Raw genomic sequence first — 20858 nt, forward strand, 5'->3', positions numbered from 1 at the left:
TCTCCTGGTTTGAAAGTTGTTGGAAACAGTCGGGATAATGTAAGTACACAACTAAAAAATATATATTTATAACATAGATATAGTGATTTTTGCTATTTTTAAAGTAAAAAAGTTACATATTGTACCTTTAAAAACAAACAAACATTGTTTTTATTATTCATGCATCTCCTAGCTTGTTGTGTTCAGAACGACTTGAAAGTCTTGTAGTCTGTGAACCTTAGTCATTTAGTGTTGATACCCAGTTTTCTCTGTAACCATAAGTTGCCAAGTATATGATGTCTAGTGTTTTAAAATCTGTTCAGATTTTAAAAGTCGTGTAGCTTTTTGGGGGAGTCACAACACATGACATTTTTACAACCTGCATGTTTTTACATGTTGGTAGCACCACATGATTTTACAGTCAAAAGTTTTAAATAGTAATAAGCAGTGAACCACCCCCACTACCACCAAAAACCTAAATGAATTTTAATAAAAAAATAACAAAAATATGCTGATCATAGAAGAGGTGTATTTAAATCACTGTTTGCGTGAGATGCATTTGTAATGTATTTAAAAAAAGATTAAATAGGATAAAAGATGAAATCACATCATTGACCCATTCATGTATTCATCATTCATCATTCCAAAATGCAGTATTGTGAGCAATGCTTTCCATTTAGACCTTATGCCAACCACATACTACACAATTTTAGCTCTGTTTTTCCACTCTCTGACAGTTGATGAAGATTGCTGACAAAACCTCCAAATCCGAGGCAAAATAGTGCATGATTGCTATGTTTGAATTATCAAAGTCACGGTCTGAGGGAAGCGCTGATGCCGAGAGATATTTGGCAGGTCTGCGATCCAAGTCCAGTAGTGTGAAATGTGTTTTGACTGGAACTGACATCGGCAACAACAATAATGTACGGTCACATTCACCATAGTTCAATGCATTTTTGCTGGCAAAATCCAGTCATTTCACTAGACACCCACACAATAGGAAATTTTGCATGAAACGGAAAGATTTCTCTGCACAGATTTTGCAATGGGTTCAAGTTTGCCACGCATTCACCGTGTTGACCAAAAGAAAACTGCATGATTTGAAAGTGACTTATGTGTAAGCTGTGCTTTGTACATCACTTCACTATTGACAATGGGCCTTTTTTGCACACAACATTTCACTAATGTGACTTTACTCTACAAACTGGCAGTGGTGTGTCTGGCAAAGATTTAGTAAACGTCTTCAATTTTAATAATAAATCCATTTATGAATCCATTTAATAAATCCATTTAGGAGTTTTGCCATATCAGGAGAATTCATTTTCCTTTTGCATTTTCTCTTGCAAAAAAAGAATCAAACCTCACATTTATTCTTTACTAGGACTGGAGCATCAAAGATTGAATTTCCTTGTGACAATGGGCACCGGGGTTCTGCATGCGAAGTAAAATTAGCGCTGGCATCAAGTAACAGACCTGTGCGAGCCCCATTTCAGTGACGCACATCAGATGGCCACATGTCCCTCTTCCCCCAACGTGCTGGAAGAAATAGGCTGCCAGCCTGTCCTCTGGGTGTGAAATCAGAGCCAGTTCTCCTTGGTGGAGTTCTCTGAGTGTGGGGAGACCATGCTGACCTGAATGCAATCCCGGTGGGGGGCTTCTGCCATTGTAACATGGCAGCAGCAATGGTGGCTACGGTCGCTGAGCCAACAGAAATATGCTGCTTGCCTCAAGGACCGTGAGCCGTGGCCCAGTAAATGGGATTGGATGGTGCCTCAGGTGGTGGTGGTGGTGGGGGGTACGCAACGAGTACACACGCTCTCCTCTTACACATAGCCAACGTCCAGGGAAAATGGCTTGCGCTGTAATTGTAATTTATATTATTAATTATATTATCAATGAATTTATTGTATTATCGCTGGAAAAAAAAACTGCAGAAAGCACTACATGAGCACTCCAGAAATGCCAGAGATTAAGATCTTAACACAGTTAGAATCTCTGTTTTGTGATTTGTCTTGCATCTTATGCTTATATAAAACAGGATTAGCTTACAAAACTGATATTTTTGCATGCAGATCACAATTCATCATCTTGTCTTGAGATCTAAAATAACACTGTCTCCGAACAACATTTTAGTGGTGATCCATTCCCCAATGAATGACTGGCTGTGTCCAGAAACTGATTTCAGACAGACTTCTAAACCAGTGTAATGGATTAATGATCAACAACAAAATAGAGCGAGCTTTGGTGAAAACTAAGCAAATATTTAATTACTGCAATCAGAAGTGGAAGACGTTGGTCAAAAACTTACATTTACACACAAACTGACCACCAACCACAACTTTCAGATGCCATCTTTATTTCTTTGCTCAACAGTCACAGAATGGAAAGCACAGGATTGTGGGATATCAAAGGCAGCAAAGGATACATCTATGCTGCCTTCAAAAATCGATCAGATGAAGGTATCTCAGGAGACAGGAAGTGAAAGCTAGCTTTGGATTCAGACGTGCTTTGATGCCTTCCTACTTTGCAATGCATCCTACGAAAGCAGCAATTTTAAGCTTTCGGATACAGCCCCAGTGTTTCTGAACGAATTCAGTGATTCACTCATACAGGCATTCAGCTGTTTCATTACTGAATGAATTAGGGACTTTGAACGAATCACTTGACTGAGTGAGTCAATGACTTACGGGGGCAGTTGTGGCCTAATGGTTAGAGAATCTGACTTATAACCCGAAGGTCACGGGTTTGAGTCTCAGTACTGGCAGGAAATGTAGGTGGGGAAAGTGAGTGAACAGCGCTCTCTTCCACTCTCATTACCCACAACTGAGGTGCCCTTGAGTAAGGTACCTAACCCCCAATCGCTCCCCAGGCGCCACAGCAAAAATGGCTACCCACTGCTCTGGGTGAGTGTTCACAGTGGGTGTTTGTTCAGTAGTCGTGTACTAAAAATGCTCTGCATTTCACCCATCCGACCATGGGACACCATATGGCTACACGTCATGTCACTTTCACTTAAGCTTAAAGTATCCCTGCAAACTATCAATCTTAATAATTAGATAATTCCAATCTGATTAACCAAAGTGTAGTATTTTGAAAAGAGTATGCCAAACATCCCTGGATGGCCTACTCTTTCGGGAGATTTTTGAAGTGTGGATCCGTGCACACTCAAACGGCTAATATTGCCCACAACCCATTGCGCTTTGGAGGAGGATTTGGTTTAGTACTACAAACACGAATATAACATGTTAAAAAAATACAATTATGGCAGATGTGTGAGACCGAAGTTTAGACAAATGGGTTTGAGTGACTAATATTTAACATTTAAACTGATGAAAAAATATTAGAGACGGAACAAAAACAACAAAATACCGGAGACTGCAAAAACAACACACCCGCATTGACAAGCACTTGTGTCAAGATGTTATGAGATAGCCACAACTTTACTTAAAATAATACAATGTCATTTTATCGGTCATAACTTCTGGAGAAAACTAGAGCAGACACTGGTCATAGTTGAAACTTTCTAAAACGCATATGTCGACCATAGGTATAATCCTATGTATGATCCTATACGTAGATTCCTCATTCGACCACTCCAGACCCGCCATCTTGGAACGGTCAGCGTGTTGTCACTCACAGTAGGAATCAATGATGCCACAACATTGCACAGCTTCTAGTTGTGAACCAGTCGCACGGTTATATTTGTGGCAATAGCCAACAATACATTATATGGGTCAAAATTATCGATTTTTCTTTTATGCCAAAAATCATTAGGATGTTAAGTAAAGATCATGTTCCATAAAGATATTTTGTAAATTTCCTACCGTAAATACATAATCATATTTTTGTGAGTGGATGCAGCAAAATCGCAAACATAAATGAACGACTTTAAAGGCGATTTTATCAATGTTTCGATTTTTTTGCACCCTGAGATTCCAGATTTTCAAATAGCTGTATCTCGGCCAAATATTGTCCTATCCTAACAAACCATACATCAATGGAAAGCTTATGTATTCAGTTTTCAAATCTCAATTGCAAACAATTTACCCATGTGACTGGTTTTGTGGTTCAGGGTCACAAATGGGATAACCTTTCACAGGTGTTTTTATTTGTATTAATTTAATATCACAGCTTTTTACAATGGTACTTTTTAATGTTTTTACATATTCTATTGTGTTTGCCGACGCCTTCGTCTTGTATTGTGTTAGTTTTTCAAAATCATCTGCTGAAGTCTACTGCAGATATAGATTGCAAGTAGTGCCAACGGGAAGAATAATCACATGGATGAAGAATGTAATAGGTGAGAAATCCATTCTATTCTCTCCATTTAGTTTTGTATTAAATTATAGTGAGTTTGGTAAGGAAAACAGACAGGTTTTATTTCTCACTTATCTCACTTAAGTCCATACAGAACATGCAGATGTGTCATTTGCACCTGCATTATTGTAAGCAGATCTTTGTTCAGGTGTTTGCATTAGTGCACAGCTCGAAATAAATACAGCGTAATAGATTTCTGCTGTTTCTTTTGGGAAATCCCATTAAGGTAATTAGTTTGAGCTGTGGCTCTGGAAAAAGCTCCACTTCATCTGCAAGGTTCAGTTGCTCAGTACATGGTGGGAGGAAATGCTTTTGTTCCTCAATTCAGGTCACTGCCATGCAGAATTTAACATTCTATACTGTACTGTGATTGAAATCACACTGGGCTTAAGTCTTGATTATTTTCATGCAATGACCAAAAAATAAAGCATTCTGTATTCATGACTTCTTTCTTTCTCTTTCTTCCTAAAATCAGGAGTACTCTCGTAATGCCAAGCTGTGATGGTAATGGAGCACAGTACTATATCCTCCAGAATCCTCGATCATTTTGGGAAAAAGGCCTAGTAATTTTGCACTTTCAGTGAGGTAACTAGACTTAATCATTCAGCACACGGTGGGTGAGCATCTGGGTTGTGAGCTTCTCAGAGGATGAATATGAAGAATACTGGATCGGTTTATGTGAAAAAATAATTTCAGTCCATATGTCCATACGTGCATGAGCAAATCTGATTACCACAAGAAAATAAATTGGGGGTGGGGGGGATCCCGTCTTTAACTAGCTTTACATATTTAAAATAGGGCTGTCAAAAGATTAATCGCGATTAATCGCATCCAAAATAAAAGTTTGTGTTTAAATAATATATGTGTGTGTACTGTGTATAATTAAATTTGTATATATAAATACACACACATGCTTGTATATATTTAAGAAAAATGTGTAATTTATATATAAAAAATTTATATTTATATATAATATAAATTATATATAAATATATACAGTATATGTATGCAAATATTTCTTAAATATATACATGCATGTGTGTGTATTTATATATACAAAATAATTATACACAGTACACACACATATATTATGTAAACACAAACTTTTATTTTGGATGCGATTAATCTTTTGACAGCCCTAATTTAAAATAATAACAGCAATTAACATCCAGCACACACAGAGCCTCATCCAAACATCCAGTCTCATATCTGCCATTTAAGAGTGTATGAACTTCTATTGTGCAAGATTTGTTACAAAATCTGTTAAGGGGCTGTTGGCATTCAGCATCAAAAACTTTTATCAGGAATCTTAGCCTTTATTCTTATCTACACTCTTTGATAATTCATTAAAACAACCACATATTTAAATTATCTTTTAGCTTTAAAACACATCTCTATGTTTTAATTACAAGATCTTAAGGGGTCAATCCCAGAATTCAGAAATCTCTCATATTTAGGTCGCTGGAATTACTCGCTTATGCGGTGTCTGTTCTCCTGATTTCGGTTCAAATCATTATCTCATACGGAGTAACCCGGGGGACGGTGTTTTAAATCGCTCGGTTCAGAGGTTAAAAGCAGTCCAGATAATTACACTCAGGTTTATGGATTACAAGCCAGTACTGCAAGAATAAGGATCATGATCTGTGAATAAGAGGTGAGTAAAAACAACTCTTTTAATGACTTTTTTGTCTATTGATGACAGAGCTAACACTGATTTCAAGGTCAAATCTGTGAGTAAAGCTTGTTCATTATTTGATGGGACTTTCCATATCTAATGGTTGTCTGCATGTGAATAAGAAACATCATCCACATACTGCTAAAAATGTTTTCTATTGGGTTACTATTTTCTTTTCTTATTTAAAAAATGTAAGAGTCTATACGGTGCAGGTGCAGAGCAGGTGGATAAATAAAAAATAAAGCAAGAAAAAACATTCAGACTCGTATGAAAAGGCTCTTTCACAGCACCATTGAGGTTCTGGATATCACATGCAAAGGATGATTCTTTATGCACCCATAAAAAAGTTTTATTTAGCACCAAAAAAGGTTGTGCTACTGCTAAAAAAAACTAAATCCCACAAATCGAGTGCTCTAAGAATCACTTTTTCTAACATAGTCTATATATTATTGCTCTTAGTCTTTGTTTTTTTAAAAATAAAATAAAAAAAAAAAATAAAGGAAAAAAGCATAAAGTCATTTAAGCTTTCAAAACTTTCTTATGCAGATATCGAAGCATGAAAATAAGCATGGCAGTGAAGAAAGATTGACATTATCTTTACAATTAGATTTCCAGCTACTGACTCACTTCCGGTGTCAACCAAAATGGATCCCTCTTAAGGGGGCTTCAATACTCTCACTGTATTTTGTATTATTTCAACACAGATATATTTAGGGAGTAGATAACCACAGAGTGGGTGATGTAATCACTCCAGAAACAGAACAAATGAGAGTTTAAACATTTATAATGGAGCCATTCTTTCGATCCCGGCGTTAAACAATGCCATGCACACAACTGCAGCGGCAGCCCACGGTATAGTTGAAGTAAATAGGCTTATTTCACAAAAGAATTGTGCTCTAAGCATCTCCTTTTCTCTTATACACACACACACATAAATATATCTTTATATATGCTTAGTATAGAATAAGAAAGTGATGCAGAACCAACAAAGTTTTGCACCACAAGCAAAACTTTGAATGCTTAATATTCATTATATATGTATCATTTATATGTAATTCAGTACACAAGTGCATTATATTGCGTAGATGTATACTGAGCACTCGAGCCAGGAGAAACCATGCTTTTAGACTGTTTCAGGAGTATAAATGTGGTGCATAGTTTATGCTGAGCTCGTGGGGAAAGAGAGGAAGTAGGTTACAATCAACTTACGCATGTTGTTTGCTCTCGCTTGCACAGTGTCATAATGCTGTGTGTGCATTCCGATGGCCTCCTCATGCTGACCCTGACGGGCGCCTTGCATGACGCTTGCAACAGCTCTGTTGAAGAACAAGCAGTTTGTTAGCTTGTATGCATTGAATTGCCTTGCATTGTGTAATCATTCTGTATTCGGATATCAGAGCACAGCTGAACGGCATACAGTGATATAATGTCGGTAGACTGACATCTATTCATTCAGTGCTATTGGTGCCGCTGTCCAGAGTGCTGATTCAAAGAGTACAGGTTTTTCTGTGAGCCGCTCTTTCAGCAACCTGCACACTGTGGGCTGTGCAGCTCTCATCAGAGGTTTTGACCCACTATATCAGTAGGAACAAGAGATTTACACCTCCACCATCCAAGCTGAGTAACTAAATGGTAAAAACTGACAACCAAACGTTATGCAATATGATGTAATATCTAAAACGGTTTGTTCAGTTCTCTTGGTTTACATGTGCAAGCTAACCATGCTTTCATGTGAATCTCCTGAGATCTGTGATTCAAGAGAGCCTTTTAAAAGAGAGCTTGCATAACACAAATCCGTGAATTTAGAAACCATAATGAACATTCACAGGATTGTTTTTGCTCTAATTAGGCATGAACATGCATGGGAAGGATAGGCACAACAGTAAATGCAGAGCTATGGCAACCAACATTTTTGGCACAAAAGCTGCAAAATATTGAGTTAGTGAGGAGATTTTTTGTTTACCCGTTCTTGGATGGAGTAAACAATTTTCAGCCTATAGATGCCATTCACACAGAGTGCGTTTTTTTAATTAGCTTTTAGCCTAATTTTTGGTCAATGTACACATGCATCAGACCGACATTTTTTACTGTCTCACGCTATAAGCGCTTTCCCTCTTTCTCCCACTTTTCTTTTTTGTAACTTATCTCATCTAAATTATGTATAACAAAATAAATATAAATTATGACCAAAAAAATGGTCACCTGCGATTTGCTTCATTCAGTTTATAGTTGTTTTTGAATGCATCATGTGTGAATGGCCCCTAGCAATCACTCACAATGGATCGTTTGTTCAAAAACAGAGATATGCGCAATTTTAAAAGAGAACATCTCTTAACTAGACAAAAATGTAATGTCACCACACTCTGAAAAAGCAGCGAGATACGATGGAAAGTCAAAGACATCGGTCTAGCTCTGTTTACATGGGGAGGGAAAACATCTAAAGCAGTGCAGACTGGCACAACTGGCATACACACTGCTGACACACTAATATGAATAATAATTGACTTAGTCAAGCCAACATGACTATCAGTTACCTACCGAGACATGCTCTCTCTGTGAGGTCTGTGAGCCTTTTCTAGTCCAAGTTTGGTAAATATCCCGACAAGTGCCATGATTGCCACTACTCCACATATTATATATACAATCAAGTTTGTTTTATCCTTGGTTGGATCGTGTCTAGGGTCTATGGTTTTCTTATACGGTGTCTGTCCTGTTAACCATACTGGTGTATCGTAATTTTTACATGTGCTCTGATCCAATCGAGAGTGTTTAAAAGCGCAGCAAAATCGGAAGCCACAAGTGCCGCAACAAAATAAATAATTGCCTGTTTGACAAACGAACGGCGGATCCCACTGTCCCATGACATCATAGTAACCCCGACATTTGTCTTCAGTATGTGGAGGTTCAGAAACGCTCTCCTCATCCCGGGACCCATTGGATCCTGAGAGCATTATAAAGCCCTCGAGCTGCTGCGCTTCCCCGTCCGCGCTGCACAGCAACACCAGAACTTTCACAAAGAAGTATTCTAACAGCAAGACTGTCCATTTCATCCTGTAGTCTCCTGGGGGCTTCCTTGGAAGGACAAATTGAGACAGAGAAACGACTCACTGACAGCAGGGCATAAATCCACATGAGTGAACAAAGCCATTCGGAGAGGTTTGCATTTTCAAAAAGGTAAATTTAAACTGCAGTTTTTTTCTAAAGTCCACTCTGACAGCTGCTGATCGCTATCCCAATTGTTCTGCTGATTCTCAAGTACTTTTAGCCCCCTGAAAGCACTGCGCCAACTACCCTGAAGGCTGTCTTTGTTTGTGATGATGACAGGAGAGCTGAGGCAGAACTGTGGAGCGCGCGCGCCGAGAGTGGGAGAGACAGTGCGTAAAGGGAAGGAGGAGACATGGGAGGGATTGGACACGAAAAAGTGTTCTTGTAGTAAAGAATCACAATGAAAAGTTGCCGTCTGACTTGAGTTACTATGTGCAACTTGTAAAAGATTATACGTTCTTATCAGGTGCGTAAAATAACTTCTGAAGGCTCCAGCCTAAAAATAATAATAATAAAATCGCAACATAGGCTAAGTAGCCTAAGCAGCTCGTAAATCAATTCCATTACATGCAAGTTACTAGACTATGCATATGAAAAAAGACAATTTAAATGCTTAAGGTTTGTGGTTTCTTTGCGCAATGCATGGGTCTGCGCAACCCTTTTGCGAGATGCGTTTAACATCATCTAATTTAAAGGGGTGGTACAACGCCCCCTTTTACAATATGTAAAATAAGTCTCTGTTGTCCCCAGAGTGTGTATGTAAAAGTGTTAACTCAAAATACCCCAGATCATTTTTTTTACAGCATGTTAAAGTTGTCCCTTTTTGAGGGTCAGTAAAAACGCTGTATCCCTTTAAATGCAAATGAGCTGCTGCTCCCGGGTAAGAGGGCGGAGCTTCAAGAGTTCCTGTGTCAGAAACTCTTCTGCCTTTTATGTTTAAACTGGAGTCGGACAATGATGGAGAGACTCAAGAAGAAGTGACAACATGTATAATGCAACATGACGTTTCTGAATTGAGATGATGAATTATGTTGCTGATGTAGAGGAATGTCGTGTAGTCCCTACCAGTTTGTTGTAGTCCTTAAAAAACTATTTATTTTAAAGCAAATATCTTCCTTTGCTTTGAACTTTGAGCGTTGTAACTTTGCAGATGTTTATGCTCAAACAGCAACATTACACACTAACTAAAGTTAAAAAAGTGAAATCATAATCAACCACCTCTTTAAGTGCGTAATTAAGTGTGTCATCCCTCCAAACATGTAAGACAAAATGGATAGTCTATTTGGATTTTGCTATACAGTTTATTACGGTGTTTATTACTACTTTTTCAATTGTAATTATTTTTACTTATTTACTTTGTACAGCCCCTGATCCCAATCCATTTTAATTGGAAATCAGAAATCCTGCTAAATGTTTTTGTTTTACCAAGTCATTCAGGTTGCTAAGTAAATTATGACAAAAGTTTAATTTATGGCTGAATATGAACCAGAGTAGCCTACTTATAGCAATTCTTTTGTAGATAGCATACAACGTCTTCCAATAGAATAACTTAAGAAACAATTAAACTTTTTATATTAAGGACATAGCCTCTAAGTTTACTTTATGAATATGCAAAGCTCCTGACTATATAAATATGCCTACCATTATGAACCTATTTTAAGCTACCAGATGTAAACTACCTGTTTGCATGAAAAGTGTGCTTTATGTAGATATAGCCTACATCGCAAATATATACCGTGAACTTTTTAGTTATTTCTTCGTGGTTTGTTTATTTAAACGTTGTATCAATTTAGTAATACAGTCCATATAAGTAGTGTCGTTGTCCCTCAATTTGTACATCAGAAATTATATCCAAATTGAGCATTAAAGAGCCGATCTTCGAGTCAGGCATTGCTAATACATCCCCAAACGCATCGATTCAAGAACGCACTGTTATTAAGTAACCAATGCTTTTATCAGGTTTAGCAACAGACGCCCTCATTTTGTTGCCAAACAGAAAAACGAAACGCCATCGTAGGAAATCCAGATTGAACATTTTATTGTCATATACTATAGCGTTTCAATGGCAGAGGATGAAAGTGTCTTTCTGAGGGCGAAGGATCGGAGTTATAAGGGACTGACTGAAGGTACGGTTAGCTGAGGCTAGCTAACGTCGATTTACATTATAGATGATGCAGTGAAACTTTTATTATGACAGTATGTTTTGGTTTCTGGTCTTCTATTTATTTTATAAGCACTGCAATCCAAGTTTATAATTCCTTGTAAAGTCGTTGACCGAGGTGTACTTCCAACAAGTCTCACACTACCGCTTCTTTATCAACGTTACGACTATTATTTTGATAACAGACCTTTCAGTAAGTATTCTGTGACAAATAGGCCCATCAAACCACCTTGGGAATGTGCCGTAGATAGTTGCAGGTTAATTTAGTTAGAAACTGTAACGTCACATGACATGTATTAACCAGCGTTGACCTAACATAGGCTAAGTGGGTTAAAATGGGCTAAATCAGTGATTATCAACCGTTTTTTTTGTGCTTTAGGAGGACACAGATTTAAACATATCAAACGTTTATAGTAAACAAAAACCAACAATATGCAATTATTCACATGAAATTGGGAAATCTGTATAAATAACTGCACTGCACTGAAGTGATTACAAATTTGCACCACAGTACCATAGAGTTTGCAAGGACAAACCACCTTTGACAATAACTACAAAAGATATGGCATTTTCTCTCTTTGAAAACACCCTTTATTTTGCAGTCCTATAATAAAATATTTAAGTACATTTAGCATAGCTTTTCCATATCAGAATAATAGACATGACTGCTAGAATAAATCCGCTGATTTTCTTGTATAAAGTGCTGCAGTGACAACATATTTTTGTAGGCTAACCCAGAAGTTAGCATCACCCTGGTTCCCTCTGTGAATTTTTCCGTAGGCTTTCAGGTTATTGCAGAAAAGCTCTGTGACCAACAAAAGTTTATAATTCGTTCTCGTTTTGTTCTTCATGATAATCTCCGCAAAAGAACACAACTTTTATGATTTTTGAAGCCTAAATACAATCGGCAGAAGAAAAGGCTAAATGCCATGTCAATGTCACCACCCGTAAGCACCAACAACTCTTTCAGTCTTTATTTTAAAAACATTTTCCCTAAAAGGTTGACTTAGTATAGTTTGTGATTACTTATCATATTATATGTCGTAAAATAAATAATGAAAATATTTTGACCTTGTTTTAACCACAGACTTTATTTCAGGCATTTAATCAAAAACCCATTGACTTTGACGATGGAACCGGAAGTTATTTCTGGGTTTTGGCCTTCCAAAATACATAATTTCTGAAGCAATCTATTGCTACCACTAATGTTGGTAGTGTCGAAATCAAAAGTGCATCATGGGTGTTGAAGTTTTTGGCAAAAGGGAATGCCACAGCCATTTTTCTCTGTTTTCTCTAGTCACATAATCTTGCCAGTGGTGAATTCCCCCTTTAACTTAAAGTTGCGATGAAACAGATGTATAGACTGTACAGACCCTTTTTTTTTTTTTTCATTTTGTGACATACAAGTACAAGAAAAAAATGTGGTGTGTGACATTTTGATTAAAATGAAGAGGCCAAATTAAAAAATTACACAAAACAATGGAAATTAAAATGCATTTTAGAAAATAGATTTGAAATTTTTATTTCATGCAAGACTTTCAGTCTTTGGTTTTGGTGTTTTTCATTTGAGTTTGTTCAGGTGAGTTTCAAGTATTTTCTGTCCCTGTGTGGTTTCTCTGCTCACTGTTATTTAAATCCAGTCTGAAATCTTCATCCCAGACTAATTTCTTGCTTATTCTTTGCTTTGCACTGGCAGTGTTGACATCTGCAACTTTTTTTCTTTTTTTTTTTTAATGTGAAAAGCCTACAGCAGTGGCTGTTAGTGGATGCTGTGAGTTGAGTTGATATTTTAATGCTTTATCACAGGAGGCTTTTATCTTGACTTATGATTAGGTTAGCAGTATTTGAAAGCTCTGGGAGTCATCTGAGATATCCCTCTGATTTATGTTTGCTGAAAGAGGCTTGTGCTTATCGGCTGTCACGGGAGCTTTGTCTGCTCCTCTCAATTCATGTTGTTTAAAGTTGCCTGAAAATAGTTTCCAGTCTCTGGGGACAGTACATGAAAGTGTTTGACAACAAACAAGATTCCAGGCAGCAGATGGTACATTTTAAATGCTTTTTGAGTTGGTCAGATATCATGTGTTTTTATTATATTTATTTATTTTAACCAGGTTTTGTGCTTTCCCAAAGTGATGCTCGGAGCATAGCAAACACTTCATCTTGTTAGAAAGACAAAACGAATGGATTGAAACAACTTGGTTGGCCCATAGAGATTTGTGTTGAAACTTCATCCTGCATTACTAATTAAAATGTAGCTCATTCGAAAATGAAAAGTTATTTTAACATTGGTTCAATGACAAAATAGATTTGGAATTGAGAACCCATTCTTATTCAGAATTCCGGCTCATGCATTCTTCTGAAATACGCTGACAGTTTCCTACTTTACTTAAGGCACTGCAACACTGCCATCAAATCAACAGCATGGACAAGCATTGTCCAATTACTGAACAAATGACTCTTATGAGCCAGTACTTTTTAGTGATTTTAAAACATACTACACAATCTTGTCCAACTCCCAAATGAATGACTCTTACGAACTGGTTCTTGTAGTGAATCAAAAACATCCACCACAACTAGTGTAGCCTGGCCACTGAGTAGATGACTCTTTTGAGCCAGTTCTTTTTTAGTGAATTAACAACAAAGAGTACAACCAGTGTAGTCCGACTCACTCCCCAGTGGATGACTCTTATGAGCCAGTTCTTTTTAGTGATTCAAAAATACACTGCACAACCAGTGTAGCCCAACTCTCCAATTAATGACCCTTATGAGCCGGTTCTTTTTAGTGAATCAAAAACAGAGTGCAACTAGTGTAGTCCGATTCACTCCCCAGGGAATGACTCTAATGAGCCAGTTCTTTTTAGTGATTCAAAAATATACTGTGCAACCAGCGTAGTCCGACTCTCCAATGAATGACTCAGTTATATGAGGTGATTCTGTTTAGTGAATCAGAAACATAGAGCACAACCAGTGTAGTTTGACTCTCCAATGAATGACTCCTATGAGCCGGCTATTTTTTGAATAATCAAACACACACAGGTTACAATTAATTTTGAGACTTAAATCCTTCTTGGCTACACCGCCAGGATCAGGAACAGATAGAATTTCTCTTTTTCTTTTAGCTCTTGGGGCTTGCTGCTCTGTAAAAAATCTCTTCACACATACTCTACATAAGTGAGTATAGAGAAAAGCAAAGACCAGGCTTGTATGATGTTCCCAGCAGGGGTATCCTCTTCATTTATATTTTGACCGAGTTTTAATGCTGGAAGTTTCTCAAAGAATCATGGGTAAGAGCTGTGAAAATTGATATTTTTTTTCCAGCCATTTTTGTTTCCTTATAACACAAGAGCTGCTGTGAAGGTGTTATACAGCTGAAGTTTCTATAAGACACATTCCAGGTGTTAGGGCTGTGCCCTTAGCTTACTCTCACTTGAGATAAAGATTTTTATAAATACTTTAAAACAGCTTGATAGTAAACATCTTATGTAATGTTTAATTATGTAAAGCAGTGTATGCATTATACACAAACAGACCATTAATAATTGAGATTTTTTACAGTAGATAGTTTGTCAGCTTCATGTTTTTTTCTCTTGTCCTACCCAGATGAACAGAAGGAGTGGAGCGGGCCTTTTTATTTCATCCAGGCTGCAGACCCTCAGCTGGGTCTCATGAAGGCGTGGAGGATTGGTGACTGTGATTCAGGAGGTGATGAGTGGACTGAGGAGGTCCAGCTCACAAAGCAGGCAGTCCAGGCCATCAATAAACTACAGCCCAGACCTCGCTTTATGATCCTGTGTGGAGACCTGGTCCACGCTATGCCTGGTAAGCCATCTTTTCCTCTGAAACTGTTCGGATAGGTTTCTCCTGATATTTCAGACCACATCTTGGTGAAGTATTAAAGGGATAGCCCACCAAAAAATTTAAATTTACTCATCCTCATGTCGTTTCAAACCTGTATGCATGTTGTTGTTTTTTATGCGGAACACAAAAGAAGAATGTCGGTTACCTAAAAGGTTAGCCCACAGTTTAGGCCCGTTGACTTCCAATGTATGGACATAAAAGTGCAATGGTTCCTAAACTATTTGGTTACCAAAATTCTTCAAACTATATTCTTTTGTGTTTTCATTTTTGAGTGGACTATCCCTTTAAAGTAAACACAGTCGGTTGGGGTTTAAGTTCATCTAAAGCCCTATTCGCACAGGATACGTATTACCTGGTGACCTCTAGTAATTTGTAATAATTGCGGAGGTTGTCTGTGATCTTAATCCCGTGTGAATCAGCCATGTCTGTAATTTGTAAAGTACAAATTCCCCCGCAAATTACCTACCATATTTCGCCGAACACGAGGTCCCGTGATAATATTAGTCCCGTGCGAATCGGCATCTCTGTGATTTGGCGGGGTCGTTTATAATTTTTTCAAGGTTTTTGTTTTCTGTGCGCTTTTTTATCCATCTTTTGCGAAGAATGGAGTGTTGTGATAGTATTTTGGGTGATTACATTATTTCTGTAGTATTTCATACCTGCAAAAGACCATTGTATCTTTGGCCCTGTTTACACCTGGTGTTAAAGCAACACTAAGGAACTTTTCCTCTTCGGTCGCCCTACAGGTTGGAAGCGGAATTGTCCATTACCGCTGTCATAAATAATTTTACTGCCTGCAGCCTACTGTCGCACGCACGCTCGCTCGCTCGCTGTTTAACCAGCACCGGCTTTGGAATGAACGATGTCCACAGACAAGGTAGAGTATGTTGCATGATTTCATGAAAGTATGATGTATTGCGACATCAGAAACGAAGAAAAACTAAATAATGACTATTGTAGCGCTTGACGTAAAGCAAGTCAAATTTGTAGTTTTCCTACGTCTCATTCGAACTACAGAAACGCGACCCGGTTTGGCAAACTTGCATAGTGTGGTTATAGCATATATAGGGCTGCAAAGCAAATCCAGAAGTGCCTTTCACCCTGTTACGACTTGATGAACCACTGATACGATTTTGGAAACATTATTTTAAGGTAAAAAATGTTCCTTAGTGTTGCTTTAAGATGCATTTTGTTGGATCGGACCACAAGTAGACGAGGGAAATACATTCCCGTTTACACTTGGTATTTTAATCCGTCTCTTTTGTCCACTTCTTGACCACTTCTGTCCTGATTTCTTCGAGGGGAGGGTCTATAGGCGGATAAATGTAGGGCTGCCCCCTAATATTGGACTAAACGTTAGTCGACGAGAAGAGGCTTAGTCGACCAAGATTTTATTAGTCGGTTAGTTGCTGAAAAATAAGTCACAAAAAGTACAATTTAACTCTTTCCCCGCCAGCGTTTAAAAAAAAAAAGTTGCCACCAACACCACCAGCGTTTTTGTCATGGCCCCCACAATATTTTGTTGTATGAATGTCTGGACATGATACATATTAAAAGAAAGAAAATAGCTTATTGTAGTGTTTTTTTAACACCCATCAACACCCCTAATGCTTGCACAGTCCTATAGCACTTTCTGGGTCGACATTTCATTCAGTAGCATTAGGCCATTTTGATTTATATGCTGCTTATTGTTGATGAGAGCATTATTTATCATATGCATCTGCTTGCATATGAGATTGCTCTTTTCTGCTTATTTGTTTGCCTGTGTTTTGATCTAAAGATACTGTACTTGTTTAGGAGATGCATAATAGTGCCCCCTACCTTATAACAGTGAAAGCACAGAAAGCCGGCAGGGAAGCGTTTTCTCATAAATGGCGAGTTAACTCGTCAATGGCAGGGAAAGGGTTAAGGTTAATTTATTTTACAGTTATGATTGAAGAGGCAGGGTCTGTGCCGAGCAGAGTCTCTTTTTCGAGTTCTTTATTCTTCTATCGTCTGTAATCTTTGAGAAGGCTGTTCTGAAATGGAGCTGTGGACCATCTGCATGAGCCGACTATTCCTGCAATCTCGACACATATCTAATTGCCTCAGCTCAAACTGCAAAGCACACAGGGAAATAAATAAATCACCTCCAAAGATCAGGCGGCAGTTATCTACACACATGAATGTGTCGACTGGAAGTCCCCTTCGAAGGTGATGAGAGTGTTTATACATCGGGTTTCATGTGTCAGGTGTTTGCGCTAATGTCTTGCGCTTGAGTGCCAGTATCAAAGCGGCAGTAGATTTAAAGCAGTCGTAAATGTTTCTCACCACATGAATTTAAATCACCCAAATGTTGACAGTAACTGGGTTTTCAATGGCTGACTTAACAGATTATCCCCTTTTAGAATCTGAGGGAACTCTGGAGTGTCATATTTGCTTGATTCAATATGAGCCCAGGTTTGTGGCTTCCCCGCTGAATGTAATTTATAGGTCAGGTTATGATAAGCTGCCTGTAAAGGCACAGCCATGGAAGAGCGTCAACACCCATTAGTGTCAGGCCAGAAGAGCAGGCAGACGATGCCATATGCATTACACGCCATGTCCGTCATGCAGCCCGTCTCCCCTCTCTGCTCCACACGGGCTTCACCAGACCTACGCCACTTCCTCCTCACCACTTCTTCATTGAAGTCGGTATGAAACAGAAGCTGCGGCTGTCTTTTCTTCCCTTTTGTGATGTACAGTACCAGTCAAAAGTTTGGAAACGTTACTATTTTTAATGTTTTTGAAAGAAGTCTCTTATGCTCATCAAGCCTGCAGTTAAAAAAACAAAAAAACAAACAAAAAAACCCCCGTAATATTATGAAATATTATTACAATTTAAAATAATGGTTCTCTTTTTTAATATACTTTAAAATGTAATTTATTTTTGTGATGCAAAGCTGATTTTCATCAGCAAGTACTCCAGTCTTTGGTGTCTTATGATCCTTCAGAAATCATTCTAATATGCTGATTTATGATCAATGTTGGAAACAGTTGTGCTGCTTAATATTTTTTTTTATAACCTGAGATACTTTTTTCAGGATTATTTGATGAATAAAAAGAACTGTATTTATTTAGAATAGAAATCTTTTGTAACAATATACACTACCGTTCAAAAGTTTGGGAACAATAACTTTTTTTTTTTTTAAGAAATTAGTACTTTAATTCAACAAAGATGCGTTAAATTGATAAAAGGTGATGGTAACGATTTATATTGTTAGAAATGTTTTTATTTTGAATAAATGCTGTTTTTATGAATAAATGCTGTTAACGTTTTACTCAATGAATCCTGAAAAAAGTATTCCAAAAAAATATATTAAACAGCACAACTGTTTCCATCATTGATAATAACTGAGTATCAAATCATCATATTAGAATGATTTCTGAAGGATCATAAGACACCAAAGACTGGAGTACTTGCTGATGAAAATTCAGCTTTGCATCACAAAAATAAATTACATTTTAAAATATATTAAAAAAGAGAACCATTGTTTTAAATTGTAATAATATTTCATAATATTACTGTTTTTTTTTTTTAACTGCAGGCTTGATGAGCATAAGAGACTTCTTTCAAAAACATTAAAAATAGTAATGCTTCCAAACTTTTGACTGGTACTGTATATCTGAGTGAAAGGGCTTTTCAAAGAGGAAAAAATGTAGGGGGACTTGATTTGTTCCATGGAGAAATGATTGGATTGTTGGATGATTGTGATTTGCTACTGCTGTGATGTCATTTGAGTGACAGGTTGTCCCGCCCTCACGCCAGTAAACATTTTATTTTATAATTGATTACTCACCCAAGCTGCTGCACTGCTGGATGATAAGATGTTCTTTTCTACCATGGTGTTAACAGTTATACGCATGGCTGGGTGCTGAATAAACTCAGTGCCACGTTAAAAACAAACAAAAACTGTAGTTAGGGAGCAAATAAGTGTTGAAATACTGGGGTGTGAATTCTGAAAATGGGAAATAAATGGTTATTTTATGATATTCTGCATCTGCACAATCATAAAAATTGTGTGTGATGAAGTGTATATGTGCAAGATCTAGATCTCTGCTGTGTTGTTGGTGTTGCAGGCCCCTGGCAGAGTCCTCATTAAGTGTCTGGATAGCTTGGGTGCAGGAGCTCCTCCGGAACCTCTGAGGATTGACCCTAAGGCTTTGCTAGGCTATTTCTGACTGCAGCAATGAGAAGAGGCTGCTGTTTGGATGGCAGGGATCCTTAATGATTTTATTGGCCTTAGTCTCGCTCTGCGTGGTGCGGTTATCCTGCAGGTTGGGCAGTGAACTCTCAGTGATGCATTCAGAGTCAGACCATAACACCTTGTGCAGGTCCTGTGTGGTGCAACTCACACAGTAGAGCACAATACTACTTGACAGGAGGCTATCAATAGTGGACCTGTAAAATAATATCTGTACTTTGGGGGCCATTCTGAACTTCTCCTGGGAATAGAGGCGTTGCTGTATCTTCCTTATCGCTTTTTTCTTTCGACTCACATGGACCTGAAGCATTCATCCTTGTTTTTTACAGTTTAAGTGCTGGAGGCTTGCTGTATGTTTTTGATTGAGGGACTTACAGAGTTTGTAGATACATTCTACCATATTTCTCAATGGTGATATTTGTGAAATTTCACCCCAAAATCATTCACTCACCCTTATGTCATTCCAACCTCAAATGACCAACTTTATTCTGTGGAACGCAGATTGGTATTTTTCACACAATGAAAGTGAATGGTGACCAGGGACTGTCAAACTCCAAAAATGACCAAAGTTAAAATAGAAGTTATGTGTGTAAGCTACAAATTGTTATTTTTACAAAAAAAAAAAAAAACCAAAACAATCAAAAACACTTTGCCCAAACTCTGAAATGTCATTCGCATTCAAATACACTGGTTCAAATGTTTAGGGCTGGTAAGATTTTTTTTAACCCTTGTGCATCAATTTAAAGTTACTCTGAGGTCCTTAGAGGACAAAAATGTAAGTGTCAAAAAATGTTAAGCTTGGTCTCATTTTAAAGACCCATAGCATTTTATTGTTGAAATAAAAAACAAAAAAGTTAGAGGTTTAAGTTTATGAAAATTATTTATGAACATTATTTTATATAAAATATATATTTTACGAAACATGTTGAACTCTAAAACTGGTTGAAAATCAAAGCTGTAAATCTAAACAAGTTGTGTTCCAAATTTGAGGTTGAGTATCTCAAAAAATGAGCTTTTTTAGCAAGATTTTGTTTGGGCGTACTACCAAATTTTCCCCATTAGATCGCAGCAAAGCTCCACTGATACACACAGTGGTTGAATTTGTGATTTACAGTACAGGATAGTTTTTCTCTCTTAAATATTACACACACCCCACACTCGGACATCCATACCAACACACCTACACAATTATAGTGGAATAATTTGTCCAATTTGCTCTATAATATGCAGAAGCAGAAAACAGGAATAAAGCGAGAATTTGCTTTATAGGCCAAACCTGAGAAAATGGCACCATCTGGTAAAAAAAATAGTAACAATTTAAATTTTGAAGCCTTGCCAACAGAATGAAAGCCTATTAACAAAGACTGCATCATTTTATAGTTAAATGGCCCAGGGATTAAACATTGCAGTTTTAATGGGTTTAAATTTTTGTCCTTAAGGTCCTGAGTGTAACTATTTTGTGTACCTAGTGTCAAATAATTTTTTAAAGGAAATGGAGGCGAAATAGTCAAATTCTAACAAAAATACACACTTGTGCCAAAATGTATGCAGTAACACAGGCAAAATTATACTTTTTTTTAAAAGTCTCTTTTGCTCACCA

The 20858-nt window shown here is 37.5% G+C and overlaps 2 protein-coding genes across 3 annotated transcripts in view; one reads left to right on the forward strand and one right to left on the reverse strand.

Moving 5' to 3' along the window:
* Positions 1–20858, reverse strand: part of shisa9a (shisa family member 9a) — a 76049-nt gene that overhangs the window by 24922 nt on the left and 30269 nt on the right. The window contains exons 1-2 of one of the 2 annotated variants that reach the window (XM_081392663.1): positions 8510–9287; positions 7181–7287 (exon numbers count right to left, since the gene is read on the reverse strand). In XM_081392663.1, coding sequence (XP_081248789.1) covers positions 7181–7287; positions 8510–9021 — 619 coding nt within the window. In that variant the 5' untranslated portion in view covers positions 9022–9287. Of the gene's footprint in view, positions 1–7180; positions 7288–8509; positions 9288–20858 lie in introns of those variants that run through there. The other variant, XM_081392664.1, reaches the window with a different exon arrangement.
* cpped1 (calcineurin-like phosphoesterase domain containing 1) overlaps positions 10927–20858 on the forward strand; it is a 30888-nt gene continuing 20956 nt past the window's right edge. Inside the window, exons 1-2 of the mRNA XM_081392662.1 lie at positions 10927–11142; positions 14778–14996. Of these exons, the coding sequence (XP_081248788.1) occupies positions 11079–11142; positions 14778–14996 (283 nt within the window). The 5' untranslated portion in view covers positions 10927–11078. The remainder of the gene's footprint in view (positions 11143–14777; positions 14997–20858) is intronic.

This window comes from Scardinius erythrophthalmus, assembly GCF_964197995.2.
Source record: "Scardinius erythrophthalmus genome assembly, chromosome: 18".
Taxonomy (NCBI): Eukaryota; Metazoa; Chordata; class Actinopteri; order Cypriniformes; family Leuciscidae; genus Scardinius; species Scardinius erythrophthalmus.